The 22,599-nt window shown below is 33.0% G+C and overlaps 1 protein-coding gene across 3 annotated transcripts in view; it reads right to left on the bottom strand.

The window, feature by feature from the left end:
• Window positions 1-2,964: 2,964 nt before the first annotated feature.
• WASHC4 (WASH complex subunit 4) overlaps window positions 2,965-22,599 on the bottom strand; it is a 50,755-nt gene continuing 31,120 nt past the window's right edge. The window contains exons 23-34 of one of the 3 annotated variants that reach the window (XM_023527333.1): window positions 21,928-22,002; window positions 21,540-21,644; window positions 19,432-19,566; window positions 17,752-17,860; window positions 14,026-14,092; window positions 13,503-13,589; window positions 10,679-10,826; window positions 8,381-8,477; window positions 7,579-7,775; window positions 7,184-7,280; window positions 5,191-5,266; window positions 2,965-3,935 (exon numbers count right to left, since the gene is read on the bottom strand). In XM_023527333.1, coding sequence (XP_023383101.1) covers window positions 5,199-5,266; window positions 7,184-7,280; window positions 7,579-7,775; window positions 8,381-8,477; window positions 10,679-10,826; window positions 13,503-13,589; window positions 14,026-14,092; window positions 17,752-17,860; window positions 19,432-19,566; window positions 21,540-21,644; window positions 21,928-22,002 — 1,185 coding nt within the window. In that variant the 3' untranslated portion in view covers window positions 2,965-3,935; window positions 5,191-5,198. Of the gene's footprint in view, window positions 5,267-7,183; window positions 7,281-7,578; window positions 7,776-8,380; window positions 8,478-10,678; window positions 10,827-13,502; window positions 13,590-14,025; window positions 14,093-17,751; window positions 17,861-19,431; window positions 19,567-21,539; window positions 21,645-21,927; window positions 22,003-22,599 lie in introns of all 3 variants that reach the window. The other 2 variants (XM_011386961.2, XM_023527334.1) reach the window with 2 other exon arrangements.

Below are 22,599 nucleotides of genomic sequence, written 5' to 3'. Positions count from 1 at the left end.
TGAGACCCACTTGGAGTCAAATTCAAGCTGTTTATCTTCAAACTTTTCCACCTAAAAGAGTAATAACAGTACCAGCTGACGATTATATGCCAAATGCATTGCTGCCTATGAGAGTGATCATAATAGCTAATATTTATAGCAGTCACTGTTCCTAATACATGCAGTGCTTTACTCAAGTTAATCCAATCATCCATCCATCAGCTACACATCATTATCTCTGTTGTGCAGAAGAAGTGAAGCACAGAGATGTTAAGCAGCAAACCAAGATTCAAACCCACCATGGCCTGACTATGCTGCTAACCACTATGTGATATATACATACACATATACAGTGATATACGCACACATACATGTACGTACATACATACACACACACGTATCACAGAGACAACCAGAAACAAAGCATCAAAAAGAGTAAAATACCTAGGAATGAATTTAAACCCAGGATGTGAAAGACCTGTATATCAAAAACTAAATGGAAAGATATTTCGTGCTCATGGATTGGAAGAATATTGTTAAAATGTCCATAGTACCAAAAGCAACACACAGATTTGATGCAATCCCTATCAAAATTCCAATGGCAATTTTCATAGAAATATAACAATCCTAAAATTGGTATGGAACCATAAATAACCCCAAATAGCCAAAGCAGCCCTGAGAAGAACAAATCTGGAAGGATCACACTCCCTGATTTCAGACTATATTACAAAGCTATAGCATTAAAACAGTATGGTATTGGTATAAAGACACAGATCAATGGGATAGAATAGATAAACCTACACATATATGGACAATTTACAACAAAGGAGCCAATAATATACAATGGGGAAAGGATAGTCTCATCAATAAATGGTTGGGAAAACTGGACCACTATCTTATACCACACAAAAATTAACTCAAAATGGATTAAAGACTTGAAAATAAGACCTAAAACCATAAATTTAGAAGAAAACACAGGCAATAATCTCCTAATATAGGTCTTGGTGATGATTTTTCTGTAAATCTGACACCAAAAGCAAAAGAAACAAAAGCAAAACAAGTGAGTCTACATCAAACTAAAAAGATTCTGTGCAGCAAAGGAAATCAACAAAATTAAAGGCAACCTACTGAATAGGAGAAAATATTTGCAAATCATGTATCTGATTAAGGGGCTACTAATACCCATAATAGACCTCCCACAGCTCAGTAGTAAAACAATCTGACTGAAAAATGGGCAACAGGTATATGAAAAAATGCTCTACATCATTAATCATCAGAGAAATGAAAATCAAAACCATATCTCACACCTGTTAGAATGGCTATCATCAAAAAAACAAAAAATAACTTGGCAAGAGTGTGGAGCAAAGAGACCCCTGCTGGTGGGGAGGTAATATGGTGCAGCCACTGTGGAAAACGGTATGGAAGTTCCTCAAAAAATTACAGAACCGCTATATGATCCAGCGATTCACTTCTGGGTATGGGTATTTATTCAAAAACTGATTAGAAAAAGATATATGCAACCCCATGTTCACTGCAGCATTACTTCCAAGAGCTAAGATATGGAAACAACCTACATATGCAATAATGAATGAATGGACAGAGAAACTGGTAAATCTATACAGCGGACTATTAGCCATAAAACAGAACAAAATCTTGCTACTTGCAAACATGGATGGACCTCGAGGGCATTATGCTAAGTGAAATAAGTCAAAAAGAAAAACAAATACCATATGATCTCTCTTGTATTTAGAATCTAAAAAGTAAATGGTAAAAAAACCGAGCTCATAAAACCGACTGGTGCTTGCCAGGGGTGGGAGTAATGCATGAACTATTTTTGTTTGTTTTTAGTTTAAAGAAACTGAGTTTTTAAAAATTTGATATAGATAGGTGCTTCTTGGTTATAAAAGTATTAACTTTCCCCCCTCACTTTAATGATGAGAGCATTACTACCTAATTTTACTACACAAAGACCTTAACATGTTATAGAAAGTATGGTCCTTAAAGATCCCAGAATTATGGCATCAGATCTACACTGATCAGATGATAAGTTTCACTACTTTCCTATGTCCCCACTAATGAGAACTGGAGCTATCAAGTAAACCTGGTGCTAAAGAAGAGCCAGGCTATTAAAACAGAAGAAAATATCCACAAACTTATCCCTATAGGCTTTTTATAAACTCTATATAACTTTTTGTATAAACTAAACTCTAACTGCCATCACCATATGAGTTTACTGGATAGTCCTATGGCTTCACTTCATCTCTACAGAGTCCCACTTATTCTGGGTTCCTTTTTAACTGAAACCTTTGACAATCTGTTAAAATTGTTCCTAACATCTAAAAACCTTTGTTTAAAAACTGACATGTTATTAAAATTCCCTTAAGAAAAAGAATACCATCAGTCTAAAACTTCTGCAACCTTAGCAGGAAAAAGAATTTCAATTATTAAAGTCTACCTTGTAACTTTTAGCCAACCCAGCACAAAAGAGAAACATGATGTATGTGATGGTATTATATCATCTTTCCCACAAACATAAACATTTACTACCTCAGAAAAGGAGCAGCATTCAGACCTCGACAAGGATGATTTCTCCTGTTATTTAAAAGGCTAATGTCTCATCTCCAGTGTAATACTGTTTCAGTTCAACTCATGATTGCAAATGGCACTACAGTTATTTCCAACATTAAATACTGCAAACTAATGATCCCTTCCCAGGATTAGGATTTAAATATTCATGTGGCTTTTACGTGAAAACAGCAAGCAATAAAAAGATCAAGAATGTACAAAGGAAAAAAAACAAAAATCTTCACTTGAGATATATGAAGAGGAGCCGAGACCAATTTTATACTTGAAATTTGTGCCTATGTGCATGCAAGTATTTTTTTAAAGATAAATTCCATATATTTCATTAGAGGGACTTCAAAAAGGTTAATGTTAACTATTGGTTTAAGATATTCAATTCTGAACATAAACATCCAGGGGAAGTAAATTTTTGAAACTGTATTTATTAATGTTTTATTATACATATTGTATTCTATTAGAATTGAGGAGGGGGAAGCCCCACTTAAGTGAGGTAACAAACTTGCCATCTTTTACAAAATTTAATTAGAACTGACATGTTATGGTTAGTCCTTAATTCCTGAGAATTTGAACATTAAGTTTTCTGTGAATTTACAATGAAAGCTCACACTAACTTTATAGTATGTCTGAAAAAAATGAAAATATTAACATTAATATGTTAACATGAACCATCATCCAAATGTGTATATTAACTTAGGTAGGAAACACTCAAACCCTGTTAATCCACACTTCAATAACATTTAAATGCTTAATCTTTGTTTGGAGATTTTATTTCAAATATGTGAATTTATTATACTTTCTCCAGACTGCAGTGGACATTATTTTGAACTAAAGGCAAAAAAATAACCTGTCACTTTCTTCTCAATTGTAGGTATCCATACAGTTAGCATGTGAAGTCTGTGTAGTATTGATAAAATACCTGATGTATGGGGATAATGAACAGAAATCTGATTCTCTTCTAATTACAATTTCTATCCCTTTAAAAGGAGATAATTTTAGGGAAGTTAGAGAAGAAAAACGGAAAAGCAATACTGTTTGCTATGAAATGGAGATAAATTTGATATAACCCAATGCAAGATCATTAATATAAACATTCACAATAATGAAAATATAAATTATTAATTATGCAGCACGCTTGAGGGCCATTTCTACGGTTAGTATGAATTACAAATATTAAATGTCTTTAATCCAGTCACTGTCTACAATTTGGTAAGTCATGTTTACATAATATAAAACAAAAACAAACAAACACAAAAACACATTTCCTACCTATTCTGTTTCTTCTGACTTTTAACAGTGAAAGCATTTATCTTGGGCTGGGAAAATGACCCTGACCATAACCATGAATACAGGGCATTGTACACCTGTTCCAAAAGCTGGAAATCAAACAATGTGAGAATTACTTGCAGGATTTACCCAAAGAAATGCTTAATAGGCAAGTGCAATGGAAAATCAAATTATTTCCCCAAATGATGTTAATACTACATGTAAAGTTTTAAACTTAGTTTTCATTGTAAAAGTATCATTGTTTATATATTAAAAGATGATAGGCCACGATTAACCATTTAACTATTAACTGACAATCTTTACAAAAAATAAAGCTAGCAGCTTGCTGGGAACTAAATTTACTCAAAATCTTTCTATGCTTTTTAAAGCAGTAAATGATTTAATTCATTAGCACTTTATTCTCACAGTGGTAAATTTTTAAAAGCCTGCACAGTGCTTAATCTGATGACTTAGATTATACTTGGTTTAAATAAAAAGTCTGTCCAAACCATCACCAAGATTTCAATTCAACCTCATGAGGAAGAAACCTGAGTTTGGTTGTAGAAATAAGAATTCATTCAGTTTTTCTCTGATATCATACATAGGGCCTTCAACCAAAAGTGAAGCTTCAAGTAGGACTCTATGGCTTTATCTGAATTTTCTTTCATCTCGTGTATTAAGTAAATCTTAAATTTAAAGCAGTTGTTGGAGATTAAATGTTCTCAAAACAATGTAAACTAGTTATAAAATATTTTTACCAAGGACATCAGCAGCTTGTGAGTCACAAGAAATTAACAATGAATGTTTATACTATACATAAAGGGTACATAACACACTTGTGCCTCACCTCTAGTATCAAAACCATCTTCATATATTCTTTTTATGAGAACATTGATATGTATGCTCCATTAATTTTAGGCTCGATTCCTTTTGTTTAAACATGTATTTACTGGCTGTACATAGTATATGCATTGAATTTCCAATGACTGGACAAATATGGATCAAAGACCTATGCAAATACAAATTATAAACATTCATGTAGATTACAAGAGATCTGAGGTGGCAGTTTAGGAGTTTGGACTGGCCCTTCTATAAATTCACTTCAACTAACTGTTTCTAGGCACATCTTCTAGCCTGAAGTCCAGGCAAAAATACAACTTTAAAATCTTTCTCAATCTTTGAAAAGTAGAGCCTTTGGAAGAAGAATGGACTTAGCTTTACAGCATTGCCTTAAAAGAGCTGCAACTTCTAAACATTTCCCAGGGATGTGGCCCAGGAAACACTTCATCATTAGCTTACTAACGTCCATGTCACTGGCAATAGCACTGACACAATTCTGATGATTTCATAGGAACACTGCATTACCATCAACATCATTTGACAACAGGATCTGCAGGAACAGTGCGGTCGGACAGGTCTCCACTGTTCGCTGTAGTCTCTTCTGGAAGCATACATGAAAATAACATTGGACATATTTATGTTCATTTAAAAAAATGAATTGAGAATAAAATTCAGAAGAGCTGTGTTGCTCAATTTCAAATTAAGAAAATGTTTCATCTACCAAATATCTAACAATCACAAATTATATCTAGATTACCTCAATTTTTGAAAAATCTAGGCCAAATGTTGCAAATATAACCTTTTAACTGGTTCTTAATGAGGGTACAGATTTGTGAGAGATCAGAACAGCATCTGGGGCACGCTCCCCATAGCCAGGGCAAGAAACCACTCTTACAGCATATGCTGGTAACTGAGAAACGTGGCAGCAAATCCACATATAAAATTGTCAAGAATGAATAACTTTCCATTTGTATTTGTAATTTACTTTTAAAAGCAGCTTTTATTATGATTATGATAAAATGAATTCCTTTTTGTGCAAATTCACATGCACATATTTAATTAACAGAGAAAAACTATCTGACTCACAGATCCAGCAACTCGGACTACATCTCTAAGCAGCCTTTAGCTAGAGTCCTAAAACACAACAATCGGGGCATTTGAGTGATATACAGCAACCAGAATCCCAGAGAGTTCCTTAAAAAGGAACAAAGTCCAAAGCAAGGTACTCCACGAGCCTGAAAGGTTTGTGTTAATGCTTCAGGACCTTGAAGTAAACATCCAGTTGCATAGTATGCCCAGCCCCCTGGGGCTGGAGACAAGGTTCTGGCACAGGAAATGCCTGAGCAGAACCTAAACGATAACTGAGTTTCTCCCTAATTTAGATTATATTGACTCAAATTCTTCCAAATGGCTTTGCTAGATATTATCTTAGCCTTGAAAATGAACCCAAACATAATTTTTTCATTTATTAAATACGGAGTATCAGCCTGAAATTTTTCAAGCACACAATCATTATTTACTGAGTCTAGATTCCAAAAATGCCTGCTTATGCTCCTTAATAATATTTAATTTATGCATTGTTAGTGAATGCTGTTGATATATCTATCCGACTAAATTACCTCTATTCAGTATTAAAATTTTTTTAATTTAACTGACAAAATAAGATTAATAAAAACATTGTTTTTTATGAAATGTTTTATGTTTAGATTTATGAAAATACAAGAAAAAAGAAAAAAGAGCAAACAAGAAAACTGTCAACTCGGTTGCTATGTCCAGTTTTGAGCTTCCAAGCAAAGAAAGAAATCTAAGTTACATAATTTCCATGACAGAAAAAAGGAAACATTCATTCCTCAGAGAGGACAATTGTTCCTAAACTTCGAATCTGAGAAAAGTGTATCATGGGGGGGTCCTTAAGTATGAAACACTGAGCAGTGTTCTTAAACATTAAAATATGTAAATACTTTCCCACCATCCTACATAGAATACAATGGACAGAATCCTTTCCTTAATGATACAAGTTCACTGATATGACTGTGGGTTATTATGGCTACACACTACACTCTGACTCTTCAAGGCTGGGCTACAGAACAGAGGAGGGGGCTGTTCCTATGTCACTAAATAGCCCCTACTATTCTATACCTTCTTAAATCACCTGCCCTATCTCATTAGGTCAATACCTTGTTAGCAGCAGCCTACCTTCAGCAACATTAATGTTCCTCCTCTAAACTGTCCTTTTTTAGCTGATATGGGTTGAGGGGTGAAAGAAAATACACTGAGCTTGTTAAGAGTAGATGAATGAAACCAAATAGTTACCTCAGAAAGAATTGCATAATCTATGTATCTTTCTTTTAAATTTCACAAATGATCCACATAGACTATTTTTTAAAGACATTTCTCGTCCGTATTATTTTTCAAAAGGAAAAGGAAGCTGAGAGTCTGACCAGATAAAAATGGGGGGTTAGTGTCTACTCTTAAAGAAAGATTTATTGATCTTGCCAAATTTAAGCCCCTCACTGACCTTCCTTCTTCTTTTCTTGGTTTTCTTCAGCCGCAGTCTTGTCAGCTCTGAAGAAAATTCTTGCACTGCTCAGTGAGAAATAGAGCAATTCAAATTCCTAAGTAAATAAAAAGAATTTAAAATAAAAGCTGAAAATACTTATTGTAGCAGAATATCAAAATTATCATATTTAATGACTTATTATTTCTAAAAAGTTCTAGTAGAAATCATAAATACAGAAACTAAACTAAGTAATCCATCCATTTTAAAGATCTGAATCAAATGGCTTCCAAATACCATTCATTTTAAAATAGATTATTACCACTATTCATCTCACTTGTTAAAATAGGGGTTTTCATAAGATTTGTTTTTTTTCCAGATACTGAGAAGTAATGGAGCTGTTATTCTCCACTAACCTGCAGACACACATCCAGGCGCTTCTGAGTGAGATTCATAGTCTGTAGTAGTTTTTCATCTTGACTAGTTGACTGCACATTCTGTTGCTTAGCAACAGCTCTTATCTCTTTCATGTACTTCTCTCTAACAGATTGGAACCAGTGAAGAGAGTCAAATTCCTGGTACTGATCCAAAAGCTTCAGAATGTAAGCCACACCTGCAGACATTAGCAAAACCAAAACACAATTACAATGAGTATAGAAGTTGTATTCTACTCCACCAATAATTCCTAACATTAAGCTAACCATTTTTAATTATCCTCTTATAAATTACTTTTACAGCATAAATAAGTCTAACAACATGATTTAATTCCTCCTAAAAAAAAAAAAAAAAAAAAAAGATGTGAAAGTATAAAGAAGGAGAAAGCGGCAAGAAGAAAAAAGAAATAACATGGCTATGCAAGTCACCTGAAGATAACATATAGTTTACAAGGGTGGGGAAAAACTTCAACTGCTAAATAGACAGCAATGGAGGAAGCTACAGAGAAATCAGGGAAACTATAAGATGCTAAGACTGTAAAACAAAACTTAAAATATAGGTCCAACTAAGTGATTAGCAATACCATATACCAAGGGGGCAAAAGAATGATGATAGTTATAAATTATGAAAACAAGTATCAGACAACCCAGCTAAAAAATAAATACTACTTATGAAAAACAGATCTACAAAGAGTAAAACAAACCTATTCTTAAGCAAATCTCTCTAAAAAACCATTGTAAGATGAACATAAAATTAATGGGAAAACAATTCTATTAAGCTTACCCATCGCAAAGCCATCATCAGTAAAAGCAGCTCCTATTTTATTTTTTTTATTCAATTTCTCCTTGCAACTAATGGAATGCTCTACAAAGTTGAGGGTCTAAAAAGATACAACGACATGTTAGAGAAACAACTGTGCTAAAAAATCTTGAGAACTTAAGTTCCTAAAATAGAGATTTCAAAAATTATAAATAGGATCTCCTCTAGGTTCCTGTCATTTTGACTTGAAATATTTGCCTCATATAGCCTCTTGGTGAGGTCACAACCTGAACATGTTGTATTTACCTTAGTGGCTCTTCTTTCAAAGTCCTTTAAATTTTGAGCCCTGCCCCCTCAGTCACTTACCCAAACCAAGCACAGTGCCTTAATAGAGCTGTCATAAAATATGCACACTTTACACAAAGGACACTGAGGTGTGAGAAGTTTATAACTCGACCAAAGTTGTACTCTAAGTGAAATTTGGAGTCAGAAAAGTAGGCCTGCTTTACCTCGAAGCATAAGCGCTCAAGCATGGCAGTCCTTACTTCTACCCACCCAATTCATGCTAAAATTCTATTTCTTATCATATTCTTGGTTTAAAGGATTAGTAGTCATTTGGATAAATGAATAACCCAAAAAAGTGCTTTCCTAAAATTCAGCTCCTCCAAAATGCCTAATCATATATTTATTCAACGAAGATTAATTATGATAAAAAAAAGAACACCATCAGAGTTCTCTGCAGTGACAGACATGCTATATATCTGCACTGTCCACTACAGTTAAGTCACCAGCCACAGAAGGCCAATGAGCACTTGAAATGCGGCTCCTAAAACTGAGGAACTGGATTTATTTTATAAAATTTAAACTAATTTAAAGTAGCCACTTGTAGCTACATATGGATAGCACAACTCTAGAGGGGTAGAGAGAGACCTGTTTAAAAATTATGATACAGTGTGAAAAATATTATAATAGCTTACACTGGAAACAACAGATGAAGTTTCACTTTATTGCCTGCAAAACAATTTCTTGGCAATTAATTTCATATTTGTGAAATCCTTATCAACTGTTATTTATCTCATTTATGTTTGTCTTTTTTATGGAATCAGATCATCAACTCAAGTTCTAAGATTCTTTATAGTGCTCTTAAGCCACCTTATTTGCTCCATCACTAACTGAAGTCTGACAGGTGCCCTGCAAAACCACTCTTCCCCAAATTCACAAGCAGTTCCCCACTGCTGTTTACTAAGGCTGGAGTATACTGCCCTTCAAATTAAAGAAATGTGGTGAGAATTTACCCTAAGGTAACTATATTGTTATCAAAGTATAATTAAGACTTCGACTCACCTCTAGCTTGACAGTAACTTAAGATGAAAAGATAATGCTTATTAGATGAACATGGACATTTTTGCTACATCAGTTATAATTTTTATGATAAAGCACTAACAATAAATGTATAAAAAACAGTAAAAATTCATGAAGAAAAAGCTGTCAATAAACAGACCATCAGCCACTTTCAAAGAATAATAATGACTATAATATGTAAGAAGATGTGCCAATACGGGCAGCAATATGAAGTTATTACTCTTGATCAAAGTTAGATGTAATCAAAAGTTAGATCTGCTCCATGATAGTTAGATTTTTGACCTATCCATTTAAAAATCAGTTTTATATAAAAACCTTCAGGGAAAAATAACACTTAAAGCTAATATATACTTCTCTAATCTCTTAATTCCATTTTTTTCCACTGTGACAATTGTTTTTATAACGCAGTTTTGGGTAACTTGAGCTATTTTTGATAGAAACTATAGAATTAGAGTACAACACACTATATACTGAGGAAGCACTAAAAATTTAGTCTAGATGTTAATATTTACTACTCAATAGAGAGAAGTTGTCCTCTTAATCTGTGTTAAGAGATGTGTTAGAACATGATGTGATTAAAGTTAGTCTTCATTAATCACTTAAAATGATTATGTGGTATAATTCAGCCCCAAAATTATATATATGAAATGGTGTACACTCAAGTATATTAAATCACTAAGCTATTCATTTCAGAGCAATTTTTCTGTGTTGGGGCCTTACTGTCACAAAAATGAACACGTGCATTAGGTTTCTCTGGCAGTTATTAACAAATAAGAATTTAACTATAAGTCAGTCTCATTCTGCATACCTAATAAGTAAAAATTCTAGGCTACGCTGAGATCACAGTTTTATGTACAACCAGATATACAGTAATACAATCTGTGTGCATGCCCTACTACAAAGAAATTATATTTATTAATACTTCTTTAAAAATTCACTTTGAATACTAAAAATACTCACCAGAGGGGGAACAATGATATAGAAATTTCGGAGATGAATATTCTTTGGCCTTCGAAATTCTGGCGCAAAAACATCTACGAGCATTTTGAAATACTCTGTGCCTTCAGCAGAATTTCGTGTGTGATCATTGAGGACTGAATCCAAATGCCTAAAATGCAAAAAATTATTTGACTCTTTTCTCAAAAGAAAATGTGGCTTTTTAAATCCATCTCTCATCAGCTTAGTTGAGAGCACTCAAAAATATAAAACATTGTTAAGACATTTCTAAGTAACTTTCCTTCTAGTTCAAAATGAACTCATTTTCTTAATGGCAGAAGCTGATCAATACTGTTTAATTAACTTAGTCTCTAAAAGAGAATATGTAGGATATCTTGGCACTTAACAGTTTTATATTTCTTCTACCTACAAGGAGCCCTGTAGAACTCCATTTCATTATAAATAAATTCATCTTTAATCTCACTAATGCTTCTTCCACACTTCCTCACCTCAACTGAAACCTGGGTTTGAGAACTTGGCTTCCCGCAAAACCTTCAGAAACATTAGCTGTTTTCTCTCCAGCTTCCTCAGGTATAGCTATTACCATTTTCAAATGATTACTTTTCCCTATCTACTAGAAAGTAAAAAACTCTCCTTTGAGACACATATGATCCAACTATATTCAACTACTCAATTACTCCCTCCTGAAAGCGGGCATCTATGAAGCTACTAACCACTGCCCTACATTTATCTCAGATTGATACCTGCTTCAGTTTTCCTCCATGATTTTGGAAGAGGTCACCGTCTACTGCGATCACTGATTCATTCTCATAACCCCACAATTCCTTAACTTCACCTGCCATGAACTTTCCTTCACTTGATGTCAGTCATACATTCCCTTGTCCAAATCTGGAGACAATATACCACTCTGACTCCCTTGCACTGCTTCAAAATAGTTTTTAAAGGTCTTCGATTTTTGAAATGAATAATATCACTTAATAAAATAATGATCTGATTTTCTTCGATACACAAGCCACAAACTAATTTAATCACTTCATGACATGATTTCAAACAGCTTATTAATTGTACATGGCTTCTTTAATTTGGCAAAGAACTAAGCTATTCATTTCAGAGCAATTTTTCTGTGTTGGGGCCTTACTGTCACAAAAATGAACACGTGCATTTCCAGTATATTTTTTCATTTAAAAAAACTTTAAGCCTATTGAAAGTTAAAATATAGTGTAATGAACACCTGTATATCCTTCAACTGGATTCACTATATAACATTTTCCTACATTTCTTTTTCCTAAAACATTTAAAAGATGCAGACCTCATGTCACTTACTCATAAATACTTTAGTATAAATCTATTAAAGAACCAACACATTTTCCTACAAAGCCACAATGTACTATTATACCCCCCCCTCCAAAAATACAGTATTATCTAACATACATATTCGAGTTTCTGCAATTATTCCCAAATATCCTTTATAGTTATATTTTCTTCCTTATCTAGGATACGATTAGAAATCACCCACTGCATTTGGTTGTCAAGTGTCTTTACTCTCCTCCTCTAGAATAGTTTCCTTGCTTTTTTTTGTCTTTCATGACATTTGACATTTTTTAAGAGTCTAGGCCAGCTGTTTCATAGAATGCTCCCACATTCTGGATATCTCGGATGATTTTCTCATACTAAATTCAGAACAAACATTTCTGGCAAGAATACAACACAGGTACTTGCTATTATATTGCATCAGGAGACCATGTAATGTCACTGTGTCCAGTTACTGGTGATGTTTGATCACTTAGTTAAGGTGGAATATAGCAATCTCTCCATTGTAAAGACAGTTTTCCCCCCTTTGTAATTAATAAACAATTTATGAATACTCCATTACCCAAAAATATTTTAGAATTCATTGATGATTTTTGTCTGATTTTAAGTATATTAGTGCTGACTGCTAAACAGTGATTTCCCCCCTCCCCAAATCTTCTCATCCCTTCTATATTTATTATCTGGCATTCTTCTGCAAAGAGGAACATTCCCTCTGCTCCTCCAACTTTTCTTATCATCACAATGACACATGGCTTTTTTTGTTCAATATATTATAATTGATTTCTACCATTATTCATTTTGATACTCAAATTATCTCCACTTTCTCCAGGGATGCCCCCTCATGTCTGACTCAATAAACTGGTATAATTAATAATATAACTTAGTTTTCTAAAGAACTTAATTCTGAATGCCTCTTTCAAGTTTCGTGTTCCAAAATCACTATGGACTCAAGTCTATAGATCTGCACTATATGATAAGACAGCCATGATAATTTAAATTTAAATGAAATAAAATTTTGAATTCAGTTCCCCAGTCCCATTAGCCCCCTGTTTCAAGTGTTCAACAGCTACACGTGGTAGTGGCTACTGTCCTGAATGGTGCTGCTCCAGGCTGCACGAATGAAGGACTGGTATTCCCAAAAAGTGTTAGTAAACAAATATTAAAAAAGTAAAAAGAAACAAATAAATTTTATTAATTAAATACTTGATTTTTTTATATGAAATACTCAAAAGTAGTTAAGTACTTTACACTTTAGTACATTTCATTTGGACTAACCACATTTCCTGTGTTCAATAGCCACATGTGGCAAGTGGCTACTATGTTGGACAACACGTCTAGAAGATCCATTTTTAGTGAAGTTGTAAAGATCTCAGAATACTAGTCTTAAAAAAGCCCATTACATTTCATAAGCTGAAACCATAACTTGTATAATAAAAACACTGATATATAAGTTTAGATATTACCCTCTATTCTTCTCTTTCATAAACACATACTGATTATTCCAAAATTAGATTACCTCGCTGCTTTTAAAGTTTCTTCTGCAAGACCTTCTTCTTTTACTAGTTCTTCAAAATTAACAATATCTTCAAGGTCAGGCACAAATCTACATAAGAATTTGAGAAGGAATTTATTAAGGCAAGATGATGTGTACAACTGACACAGATATTAAAGCGGTACTCTAGGACTCTAAATTTTTCAACTATATATTTGAAAAGAATTTTGCATTTATATTATTAATTCCAAATTTAATTTTACATATTAATAATCCAATTTTAATCCTTAAAAGCATAAAATCTTTAGAACCATTCACAAACTGTACTGATAAAATAAATTAACTATAACTTCAAGGGAAATAGATTTTCAAAGACCTGTTATATTTTAAGGAGAAAAAAATGAACTAGAATTAATGGTTTTTGTCCATATTTTGTATCAAAATGTATCAATAATATATATCTCTATAATATTACTTATAATATATTTAAAGGACATAAAAATTTTTAATGGAATCAACAAGGTAAAAATGATGTTTGCATCCATACCTAATGGCATTGCTGCTACAATGAAGGCCACCAGATCTTATCATTCGTATGTAGCCCATAGCATTACCTTAAAAAAAACACACAAAAAAGGTCAGATATTTATACAAATAATCCTAAGTTCTAATAATCAGGAATACAGTTATATATAGTAGTCAGTTACAAGGTGCCCACAGCGAAATATTCTGCTGTATTTTACTTCAGTTCTTGCTCCATAAAGCACGTTTGTGCACTTTAAAATATAAATGTACATACTTATACACATCTGTTAAACCTTTTAAAAATAAATGTACTCATTTGATAAAATTAAATGCTGACTTTTAAGAAAATTACTACATCAACAATTTCTTCCCTCTCATATCGAGAGCCTCCCAGCCTCTCTCCCTCACATGCACAGCTGAAAGTGTTATCAAGAAATCTTTATTTGATACCTCCCAAATTTACATCTCCAGACTGCACTATTCCTCTAGGCTTTTTTATCCAATGCCTACACCTACATGTATAAGAAAAAATTTTAATTCAGTATGTTCAAGATCTTCACTACCTCTCAATTGTTTCCTATTTCAGAAGCTGCCAATTCCATCCTTCCAGCTGCTCAGGCCAAACACCCTGGCTCCTCTCTCACACTTTATATCAAATCAATGGGCAAAATATGTTGGCTCTGCCTTCAAAGTTTAGCCAGTATCCACTTTTTACCACCTTCACAACATAACCAATATCCAACCATTTGTCACCACTTTCACAGCTATCACCTTATTCCAAACCACCACCGCTCTTGCCAAGACCACTGCAATATGCGATGGCCTCCTGATTTGCCTACTTCCACCAATACTGCAGCCAGTGGGTCTTTTAAAACTAAGTTGGAGCATATCATTCCTTTCCTGAAAACTACCATGGCTTTCTATCTCACAATAAAGTCCAAACTGACATCCAAACATAGCCTTGCATGACCTTGTCCCTTGATGCTGCTGTGATATCCTGGCCTACCACCCACATTCCAACCCCTATTTCCCAAAAATGCTAAGCAGACTCAGTGCTTTTGCACTTACTGTCATCTCTGCCTGGTATACTCTTTCCCTCAATATGCACATGGTTTATTCCCTTGTGTTATTTAGGTCCCTGTTCAAATATCACTTCCTTAGAGCTTTCTATGAACATCACTGAATAGCAATGCTCAGCTATATTACATCTCCTTACCCAGCACTTATCACTTATACATTATGTATCTTTTTGTGTCTCCCCCAACCAGAATGCAAATCAATGACACAGCTTTTTTCTTCACTGCTCCATCCCTAAAGCCAACATGTTCTGGCACACAGTAGGAATTCAATATATATCGTGCAAGCTAGTTGCATTTACTTGGGAGAAAGGACAAAAAGGTAAGCAGCAGCTAACATCTCATAAACATTGCAGTAATTGCTTTACACACGTTATCTCATCTGATGTTTTTAACAAGCTTCAAAGTAGGTATCGCTGAAATCTGTTTTAGGGCCTATCTCAATATGAAAGATGATGTTAAAAGGTTTCTTTAATATGCATCTTAGAAGAATCGAATATCGATTTGTTTTCCTCGAAACTGTCAGACTAATATCTGACCGATTAAAATGTGCTAGTGAGAGGAGAGGAAAGTATAGAGAGAGAGGCAAGTATAGAGCAAATCTCGGAAGCTGGACTACTTGGTTCAAAGCCAGATTCTGCCACTTTATAGCTATAAGAACTAGATCAAGTTATAAACCTTGTATGTCAGACTCCTCATCTGTTAAACTCTAAAGGGGCAGAGACTTTTTTTTATTATATATATCACTGCACCTAGAAACATTTGTTGTCCTCAATAAATATCTATGGAATGAATGAATGAAAATAACTTCATAGCACTGTGAGTTTTATGTGAGTTAGAATATATAAAGCACTCAAAACAGTCCTGGCATACAGCGAATGGCATACAGAAAATGCTCAATAAATGTTAGCGGTGGTTTTTGTTAGTTTAGGAGGCAGTTCTGAGGTTCCTTACTCCTCTCAAAATATTCAGCAGACTCAACAGCACATTACAATATTTTATAAGCAGAGAAAAAAAATTTATATTTTCTAATAAGAGATAAATAAAATGCTGGAGTAAAGTGAAAAGGATAATAATATTCCTCAACTGTGGAATGGATCCTGGTGGCATCTCAGGTAATATTATTTTTTGTGTGTGTATTAGAAGAAAAATGTGTATTTCGCTGTGTAGCATGCTAGTCATTTATCCACTAATAATCTTGTGATTTAACAATTAATTCATAGGATAAAAATTATACTTTTAAAAAATATAAATAGTACAGGCAGTATTCACATGGGGGTAAAAAAACCTCTCATATTGGCATATGAATAAATGAAGTTTTAGGCAACACTGCTCTAGAAAAACAGCTTTTAATCTGAGGCCAAGAGACTCTAACTTGAAGCACTCCAACACAGTGTATGTGCATATGGGCATTATACTGGGGGAATTAATCCAGAGATTTCATCAGATTCTGAAAATGAGTTAAGAACCACTGCTTCAGTTTACAATCTAATATAACATCAAATGTTCCTATGAATAAAAGAGTACTGATTTGACAATACCTCATTATTACACTGTTTAAAATAATAAACTTATAAAGGTGAAATTCTCTAAGTTCTTATACTAATACGTAATAGAAATGTCTAATATTTAAACTAATTAATTTATAAAAGTTAACTTAATGTTCAGTGACTTTACTCCAGAACCAAATACTTATGATATTTATCCCAATAGGCAATGTAAAGGCCCTTGAGGATAAAAACTATTTGCATCCTCGGCACCTAGAAGAATATTTGGTGTAGCCAATTCTTAGTAAATGTTTGATAAATGAATGAATCTCAGCAGGCATAATTTTACCAATTTATAGTCAGTAAGAATTTACTAGCTGCTTGGTGTCTACAACTGTGAAGACTATAAAATACTTTTGGACTTAGAGCTAAAAAACTCTGGTTTAAGTCCCAGCAACACCACTTATTTTTCAAATTTCTCTTTTACATATTTAAAATGGTGATTACATGCCTAGCTCACATAATTATTGTGAGGACATAGAGATAATATATGTGAAAAGCTCAAATATAGTTTTATTAATCTGTGATTATTTTTAAATGCAATTCTTGGTTTTAAATATAAGGTAACACATTTCAGAAGGCAGAGGACAACTCCAGAAATTATATTTCTACACTTGATCTGAGCTCATAATTGAAAGAAAAAAAATCATATATAATATGAAATGGTGAACCATAGAAGAATTTATAACATTTAATACTTCCTCTTTAAATTTATACGTAACTTATTAACTGATATTAACTTTTCACATAAATATTTTACGCCTTTGCATTTAGGCTGTAACTTGAGAAAACCTTTTTTAAGCCCAAAACAGTGCCTTAAACAGAGTAGGTAACTAATAAATAGTTACTAGTTAACTATTACTATGAGCATGGTCTTTGAGATGAATTAGTTATTAAATATATTTTTAATTTAACTGAAGTTTCTTTTAACTTATATTAGTCTGCAGTCTATCACTTATTCTGTACCAACAGTCTGATCATACTTGAAAAATATTTGGTACAGAAAAAAAGTTACTCCAGTAGAATAAAGCTGAACTCAGATGCTCGCCTATTATCCATATTTAATATATGAGATAGAGTCTTGGGATTTGTACTTTATTTTTCAAAACTTTGGTAACAACTTACCAATTTGGCTGATAAGCTGACGGAACTGATCAAGGTAGCTCTGTCCCTCTGGAGTTATTCCAAGTTTTCTGATGCCTCGATTGAATTTTTCTGCTCTTTCAAAAGGATACTAGAGAGATAATTTAAAGACTACCTTTATTTTAAAGCATCAAATGCCTACCAAATCACTACCAAAAGTACCACCTTCTTGTCTAATTTTGTATTTTCATTGTGCTTAAGAAAAAAACTCAAGTCTAATGACAAAAAATGTATAGTACAAAAAAATACAAATATTCAAGGTCAATAAAAAATAAATTTTTTTGATATTAGCTAAGGGGAATAATTATTAATGCCATCAAACTTAAATTTCCCACCCCAACTATGGGATAGATAGAAGAAACCAATTCCTCCTAGAAATGTCTGTTCAGAGACATGTGACCACGTTTCTGTGGACTGGATAGATATTAGGTACTTATATAAACACACTTCTTCCCAAAAAGCAAACATCGGCTAAGCTGAAATTTCTAGTTGCCAACACCAATAACAAATGATTTTTCAAGTTTTAGCTGATTAAAAGATTTAGGAAAGTATTCATTTTACATTAACAAATGGAAACAATCTTTATGAGATAGTTAATACAATTCTCCACTGATAACTATAATCTGTAATTTTATTATTTTATCAGAAAGAAGTAGTTTTCTGTTCTGACAATGAAGAGAACTGCCAACTAGTATACAAGAGTGCTGGAATCAGGTAATGTTAAGAAAGGTGATTAAAATAGTTCTGGATGTGGCAAATCAAATATGCGACCAATCTAAATAAGCCTGTTGGTTCTCTATCCAAATGGCTACATATCTCTGTACTGTTACCACTTAACAATTCTTCACCTCAATATAAGAAAACTCGGCCTGGAAGAGGAAGAGAAAACAGCATTCATAAATTATAGGTGGGAATGTCAATTGGTACAGTATATTTAGAGTGCTTGGCAAAATGTATCAGAATTTTAAATACTCAATAGTCTTTGCCCTAGAAATTTCTCTTCAAGAAATCTCTCAGGAATAGTCTCCAAATACACAGATAAATGTGTAAGGATATCATCTACAGCACTGTTTGTAACACTGAAAATCAGAAAAACCTAAATATTCATCAGCAGGAGAAAGTTAAATAAGTTATGGTATACATCTTTACTATCAACTCTTAAAAAGAATGAGGTAGATTTACATGTATTGCTGTGATAAGCACACTGCAAAACAGTGTGTATACTATTACTCCATTTATGTTAAGAAAAAAGCAATATATATATATGTGCAAATATATATGTTTATTACACAGACACCTGAAAGGCAGCATATCACATTGTAAATAGCAACTGCCTCCAGAAAATGGCACTGAAAGAGAAATGAGAGAGGATATTCAGTTTATGCACTCTGTATTCTTTTAATGCTTCAAAAAGAACATGTATTGCTTTTGTATTATTTTAAAATTAAGAAAGTAACACCTGGCTACGTTGATCATTTAATTTTTTCTTACACTTTAGCCTAAAGAGAATGCAGAAAGTAAGAAACTATAAGAGAAAATACAAGAAACTTGGAAGCCAGATCTAGGAGATACTATATGAAAAATAAAACTAAAACCCCATAATGAATTTTAGCATAACCATTTGCTATATATTCAACGGTTAAACCAAACTATGTAAAATACCTTATGATCATTTTGGTCCTTGATTTCCCTGAAAAATCGAATATCTTTAATCAGTCGGGATTTGATATGTTCGTCGTACATAAATTGGCTAAATATATAGAACTTCTTTTTCAAAAACTGGTAGGTGAAATTAACCTATAAAATTAAATTAAAAAGTTGGAAAAAGTAAAAAAATTAATTTTAAATCGATGTTACTGAATAACATCTATAAAATAATTTATATAAGACTTTATAAAGCCTAATATTTATAAAGTATAAATCACATTGGACCTGAATATTTCAATAAATGAAGTTTATTGCCCAAGTTTACAGAACTTCCTATAAACTCCCCTTAAATATTTTTACTACAAAAGAAAAAAAAATAGATAATATTCCTTATAGGACTAAGAACTGTAGTAAGAATCACAGATTAAACACTAGTTTTTACATCATCAACCACAGTCAGAAGTCTCTACGCTCCTCCATCTATAAAAGATTCTTTATTACTAATCTTCATGTCTAGGATGATACTAAAATAAGAAATGTGGTGCTCTTTAAACTTTCCTGAAAGAAGATCGTAAACTTTCATTATTTATGCATAAATATTCTGAACACTTATTAGGCGTAAAGCAATGTACCTGCTCTCACGCTGGACATGGTCCTCGTTATCATGACATCTATATTCTAACAGGAGTGACAGACATTTTAAACAAGTATATGTTAAATAAATTATTAAATCGCGACTATAGTAATTTCTGAAATGAGAAGTGTGGGTGCTTTTGAGAATAACACAAGGCCCTGATCTAGACTCTGAAAACCCTGAAAAAGTAAAATCTGAGCTGAGATTGAAGTCAAAATAACATAAGATTAATTTTGACCTATAGATGGAAGCCTTGTACTAAATTCCACCCCTACAACCCCAGTTTAGCTCTTTTCAGTCTTTATGTAGCCAATTTCAGAAATGGGTGCTTTTTCAGAACTTTTCTTGTGGTTTAAACATGGCTTTTTCTCAATCATCTTAGTAGTAGTCTTAGTAGAAGTAGTCTCCTCTTTATCTTTCCCATTCTTAATAGTGGGTAACTCTGCCAGCCTCTGATTGTACTCTTCTATGCTTACTTTTATCATCATGAGACATCAGGAACTTACTTTCATTAGTGTGATTAACTGATTAATGACTATATCCCCTGCCAGACCGTAATTCCTGTGAGAACAGGAAATGTCTGTTTTTCTCACCCTAATGCCCAGCACAGTACCTTATATATGAAATATGTTCATAATTATATCTATTACATGTTTGCTAGGTAAGGTAAAAAGTTTGTTTATCCTTAAAGATTCCGATATGATCTCTAGATGGATGACTCCTTATTTTCAATTTAAAACTGACTTTGTGCATCTCATTTCCTTATTGGTAATCCTTAAAATAGAGCTCTAATCACATCATTTATCAGCTCAAATACTTCAATGGCTCCCCCACTGTATACTAAGAAGGTCCCTAATGTAACATAACTTCTCCCTATTCCCTTACTCCAAATATGCTTAATAATATTTTATTATTTAAGCATTCACATTCTTCCTTTAAGAAGCTCTGAAAACCATATAATTCAAATATTCTCCATATAAGGAAAAATAGCATACAAGTTCAACTGATTTCCTCAAGTGACTGAATCCCCATTTATAGGTAGATTCAAAAACAGTTTTAGTAAATTGCTATTTTTTAGGGATATCAAATAATTAGTAAGATCCCCCCAAAATAGAGCACAACTGATGTTAAATAAATTGCTGTCAATGATTTGCTTTCAAAAGCAACTTTCAAAGAATATCAGACAATCGACACAAATATACATTTTTATATTTATGCTGATTTCCTCAAATCTCCAATGCTATTTCTAATGATGACCATGAGATGGCAAAATATTTTAAAGTGTCTTTTGTATCACAGAGCTTCCATCATATACAACACAATTTTAGTACCAGACGTTTTAATTATACCAACCAGAAAAATGGAAATTCCGGTATAATATAAACAGGTAGTATATATTGAACAGAATATTCTATCAGAAAACTATTTTTCAAATTATCAATTAAACTAGGGACTACTACCCATCCAATCCCCCGAAAAAGGTTCTTACTGTTGTATTCATGATTCCTGTTCCATGTGTTCGAATTGAATTAGCAATATGCCGAATATTAATAGTGTTCAAATGTTTGTTATTGCTTGTTCGTTCGATAAAAATCTGCAATGAAACATACTTATGCTAAATAACAACACGACCATAGCAAACACTGGTCAGTTATCCAAAGAAAATTTTAGAATCCATGTCATTAAAGATAATTTAATTAGAAAGTCATTCAAGATGATAATACAATCAGAGCAAAGGAATAAGCAAGATGATCTCTAAGTCGTTTTTTCCTTTGTTTATTTAACCAATTTTCACTATTGAGAACCAATTCATTGCTCCTAAGGCTTCCTACTATATATCCACTCACAGTAAAAGAAATTTTCTAAAACCCACTCACCTGATTGTTGAGATTATAGAGGTATCGAGACACAAATATATGAATGTTTCTCATTATTTCCAAAACATCCAGGCCCTACGAAATAATCCATGCACAAGCTCTATTATTATTCATTCAAGATAATCAGTCAGGCTTGTATATAGTGACTTACTGCATATAATACATTTCTCGATATTTTTTAATTATTAAAAAACTATACAAAAAGTATGACCAAAGGTTAAAGGGCCTTCTAACACCTACAATCAGGACTGTCTCTTGGGAAAAACCTGGCTACTTATTATCTTACCCTTTTGTAAAAACACAAAAACAATTAAGTTTAAATATTCAAAGATCCATGGCTCACAGTCCTTTCCCCACCATTCTTGAGAATATTTGCTTGTCCTCCCAGGGATCTTCTCTATATTTTTCACAAAGTAAACTAAAGATTCTAAAAGGTCACCAGGATATGTGGTGATACTTATAAAATACATACTATTTTTCAGGCACTTTGCAAGGTTCTTTATATATAATTCTCAAAAAATGAGTTATTAGTCTACTAAATTCCACAGATGAAGAAAATGAAGCTAAGGGAGTTCTCCAAGGTCAAATAGCTAGGAAAAGACAGAATCCAGTGATTTTAGAAAGTCTAATTCCAAATCCTTATGCTTCTTTTAATTACACTAGACCACCTAA

The sequence above is a fragment of the Pteropus vampyrus genome, unplaced genomic scaffold, assembly GCF_000151845.1.
Source record: "Pteropus vampyrus isolate Shadow unplaced genomic scaffold, Pvam_2.0 Scaffold16, whole genome shotgun sequence".
NCBI classification, from domain to species: Eukaryota; Metazoa; Chordata; class Mammalia; order Chiroptera; family Pteropodidae; genus Pteropus; species Pteropus vampyrus.
The sequence above is the reverse complement of the archived record's forward strand: the minus strand, read 5'-3'. Positions and strand labels throughout refer to the sequence as shown.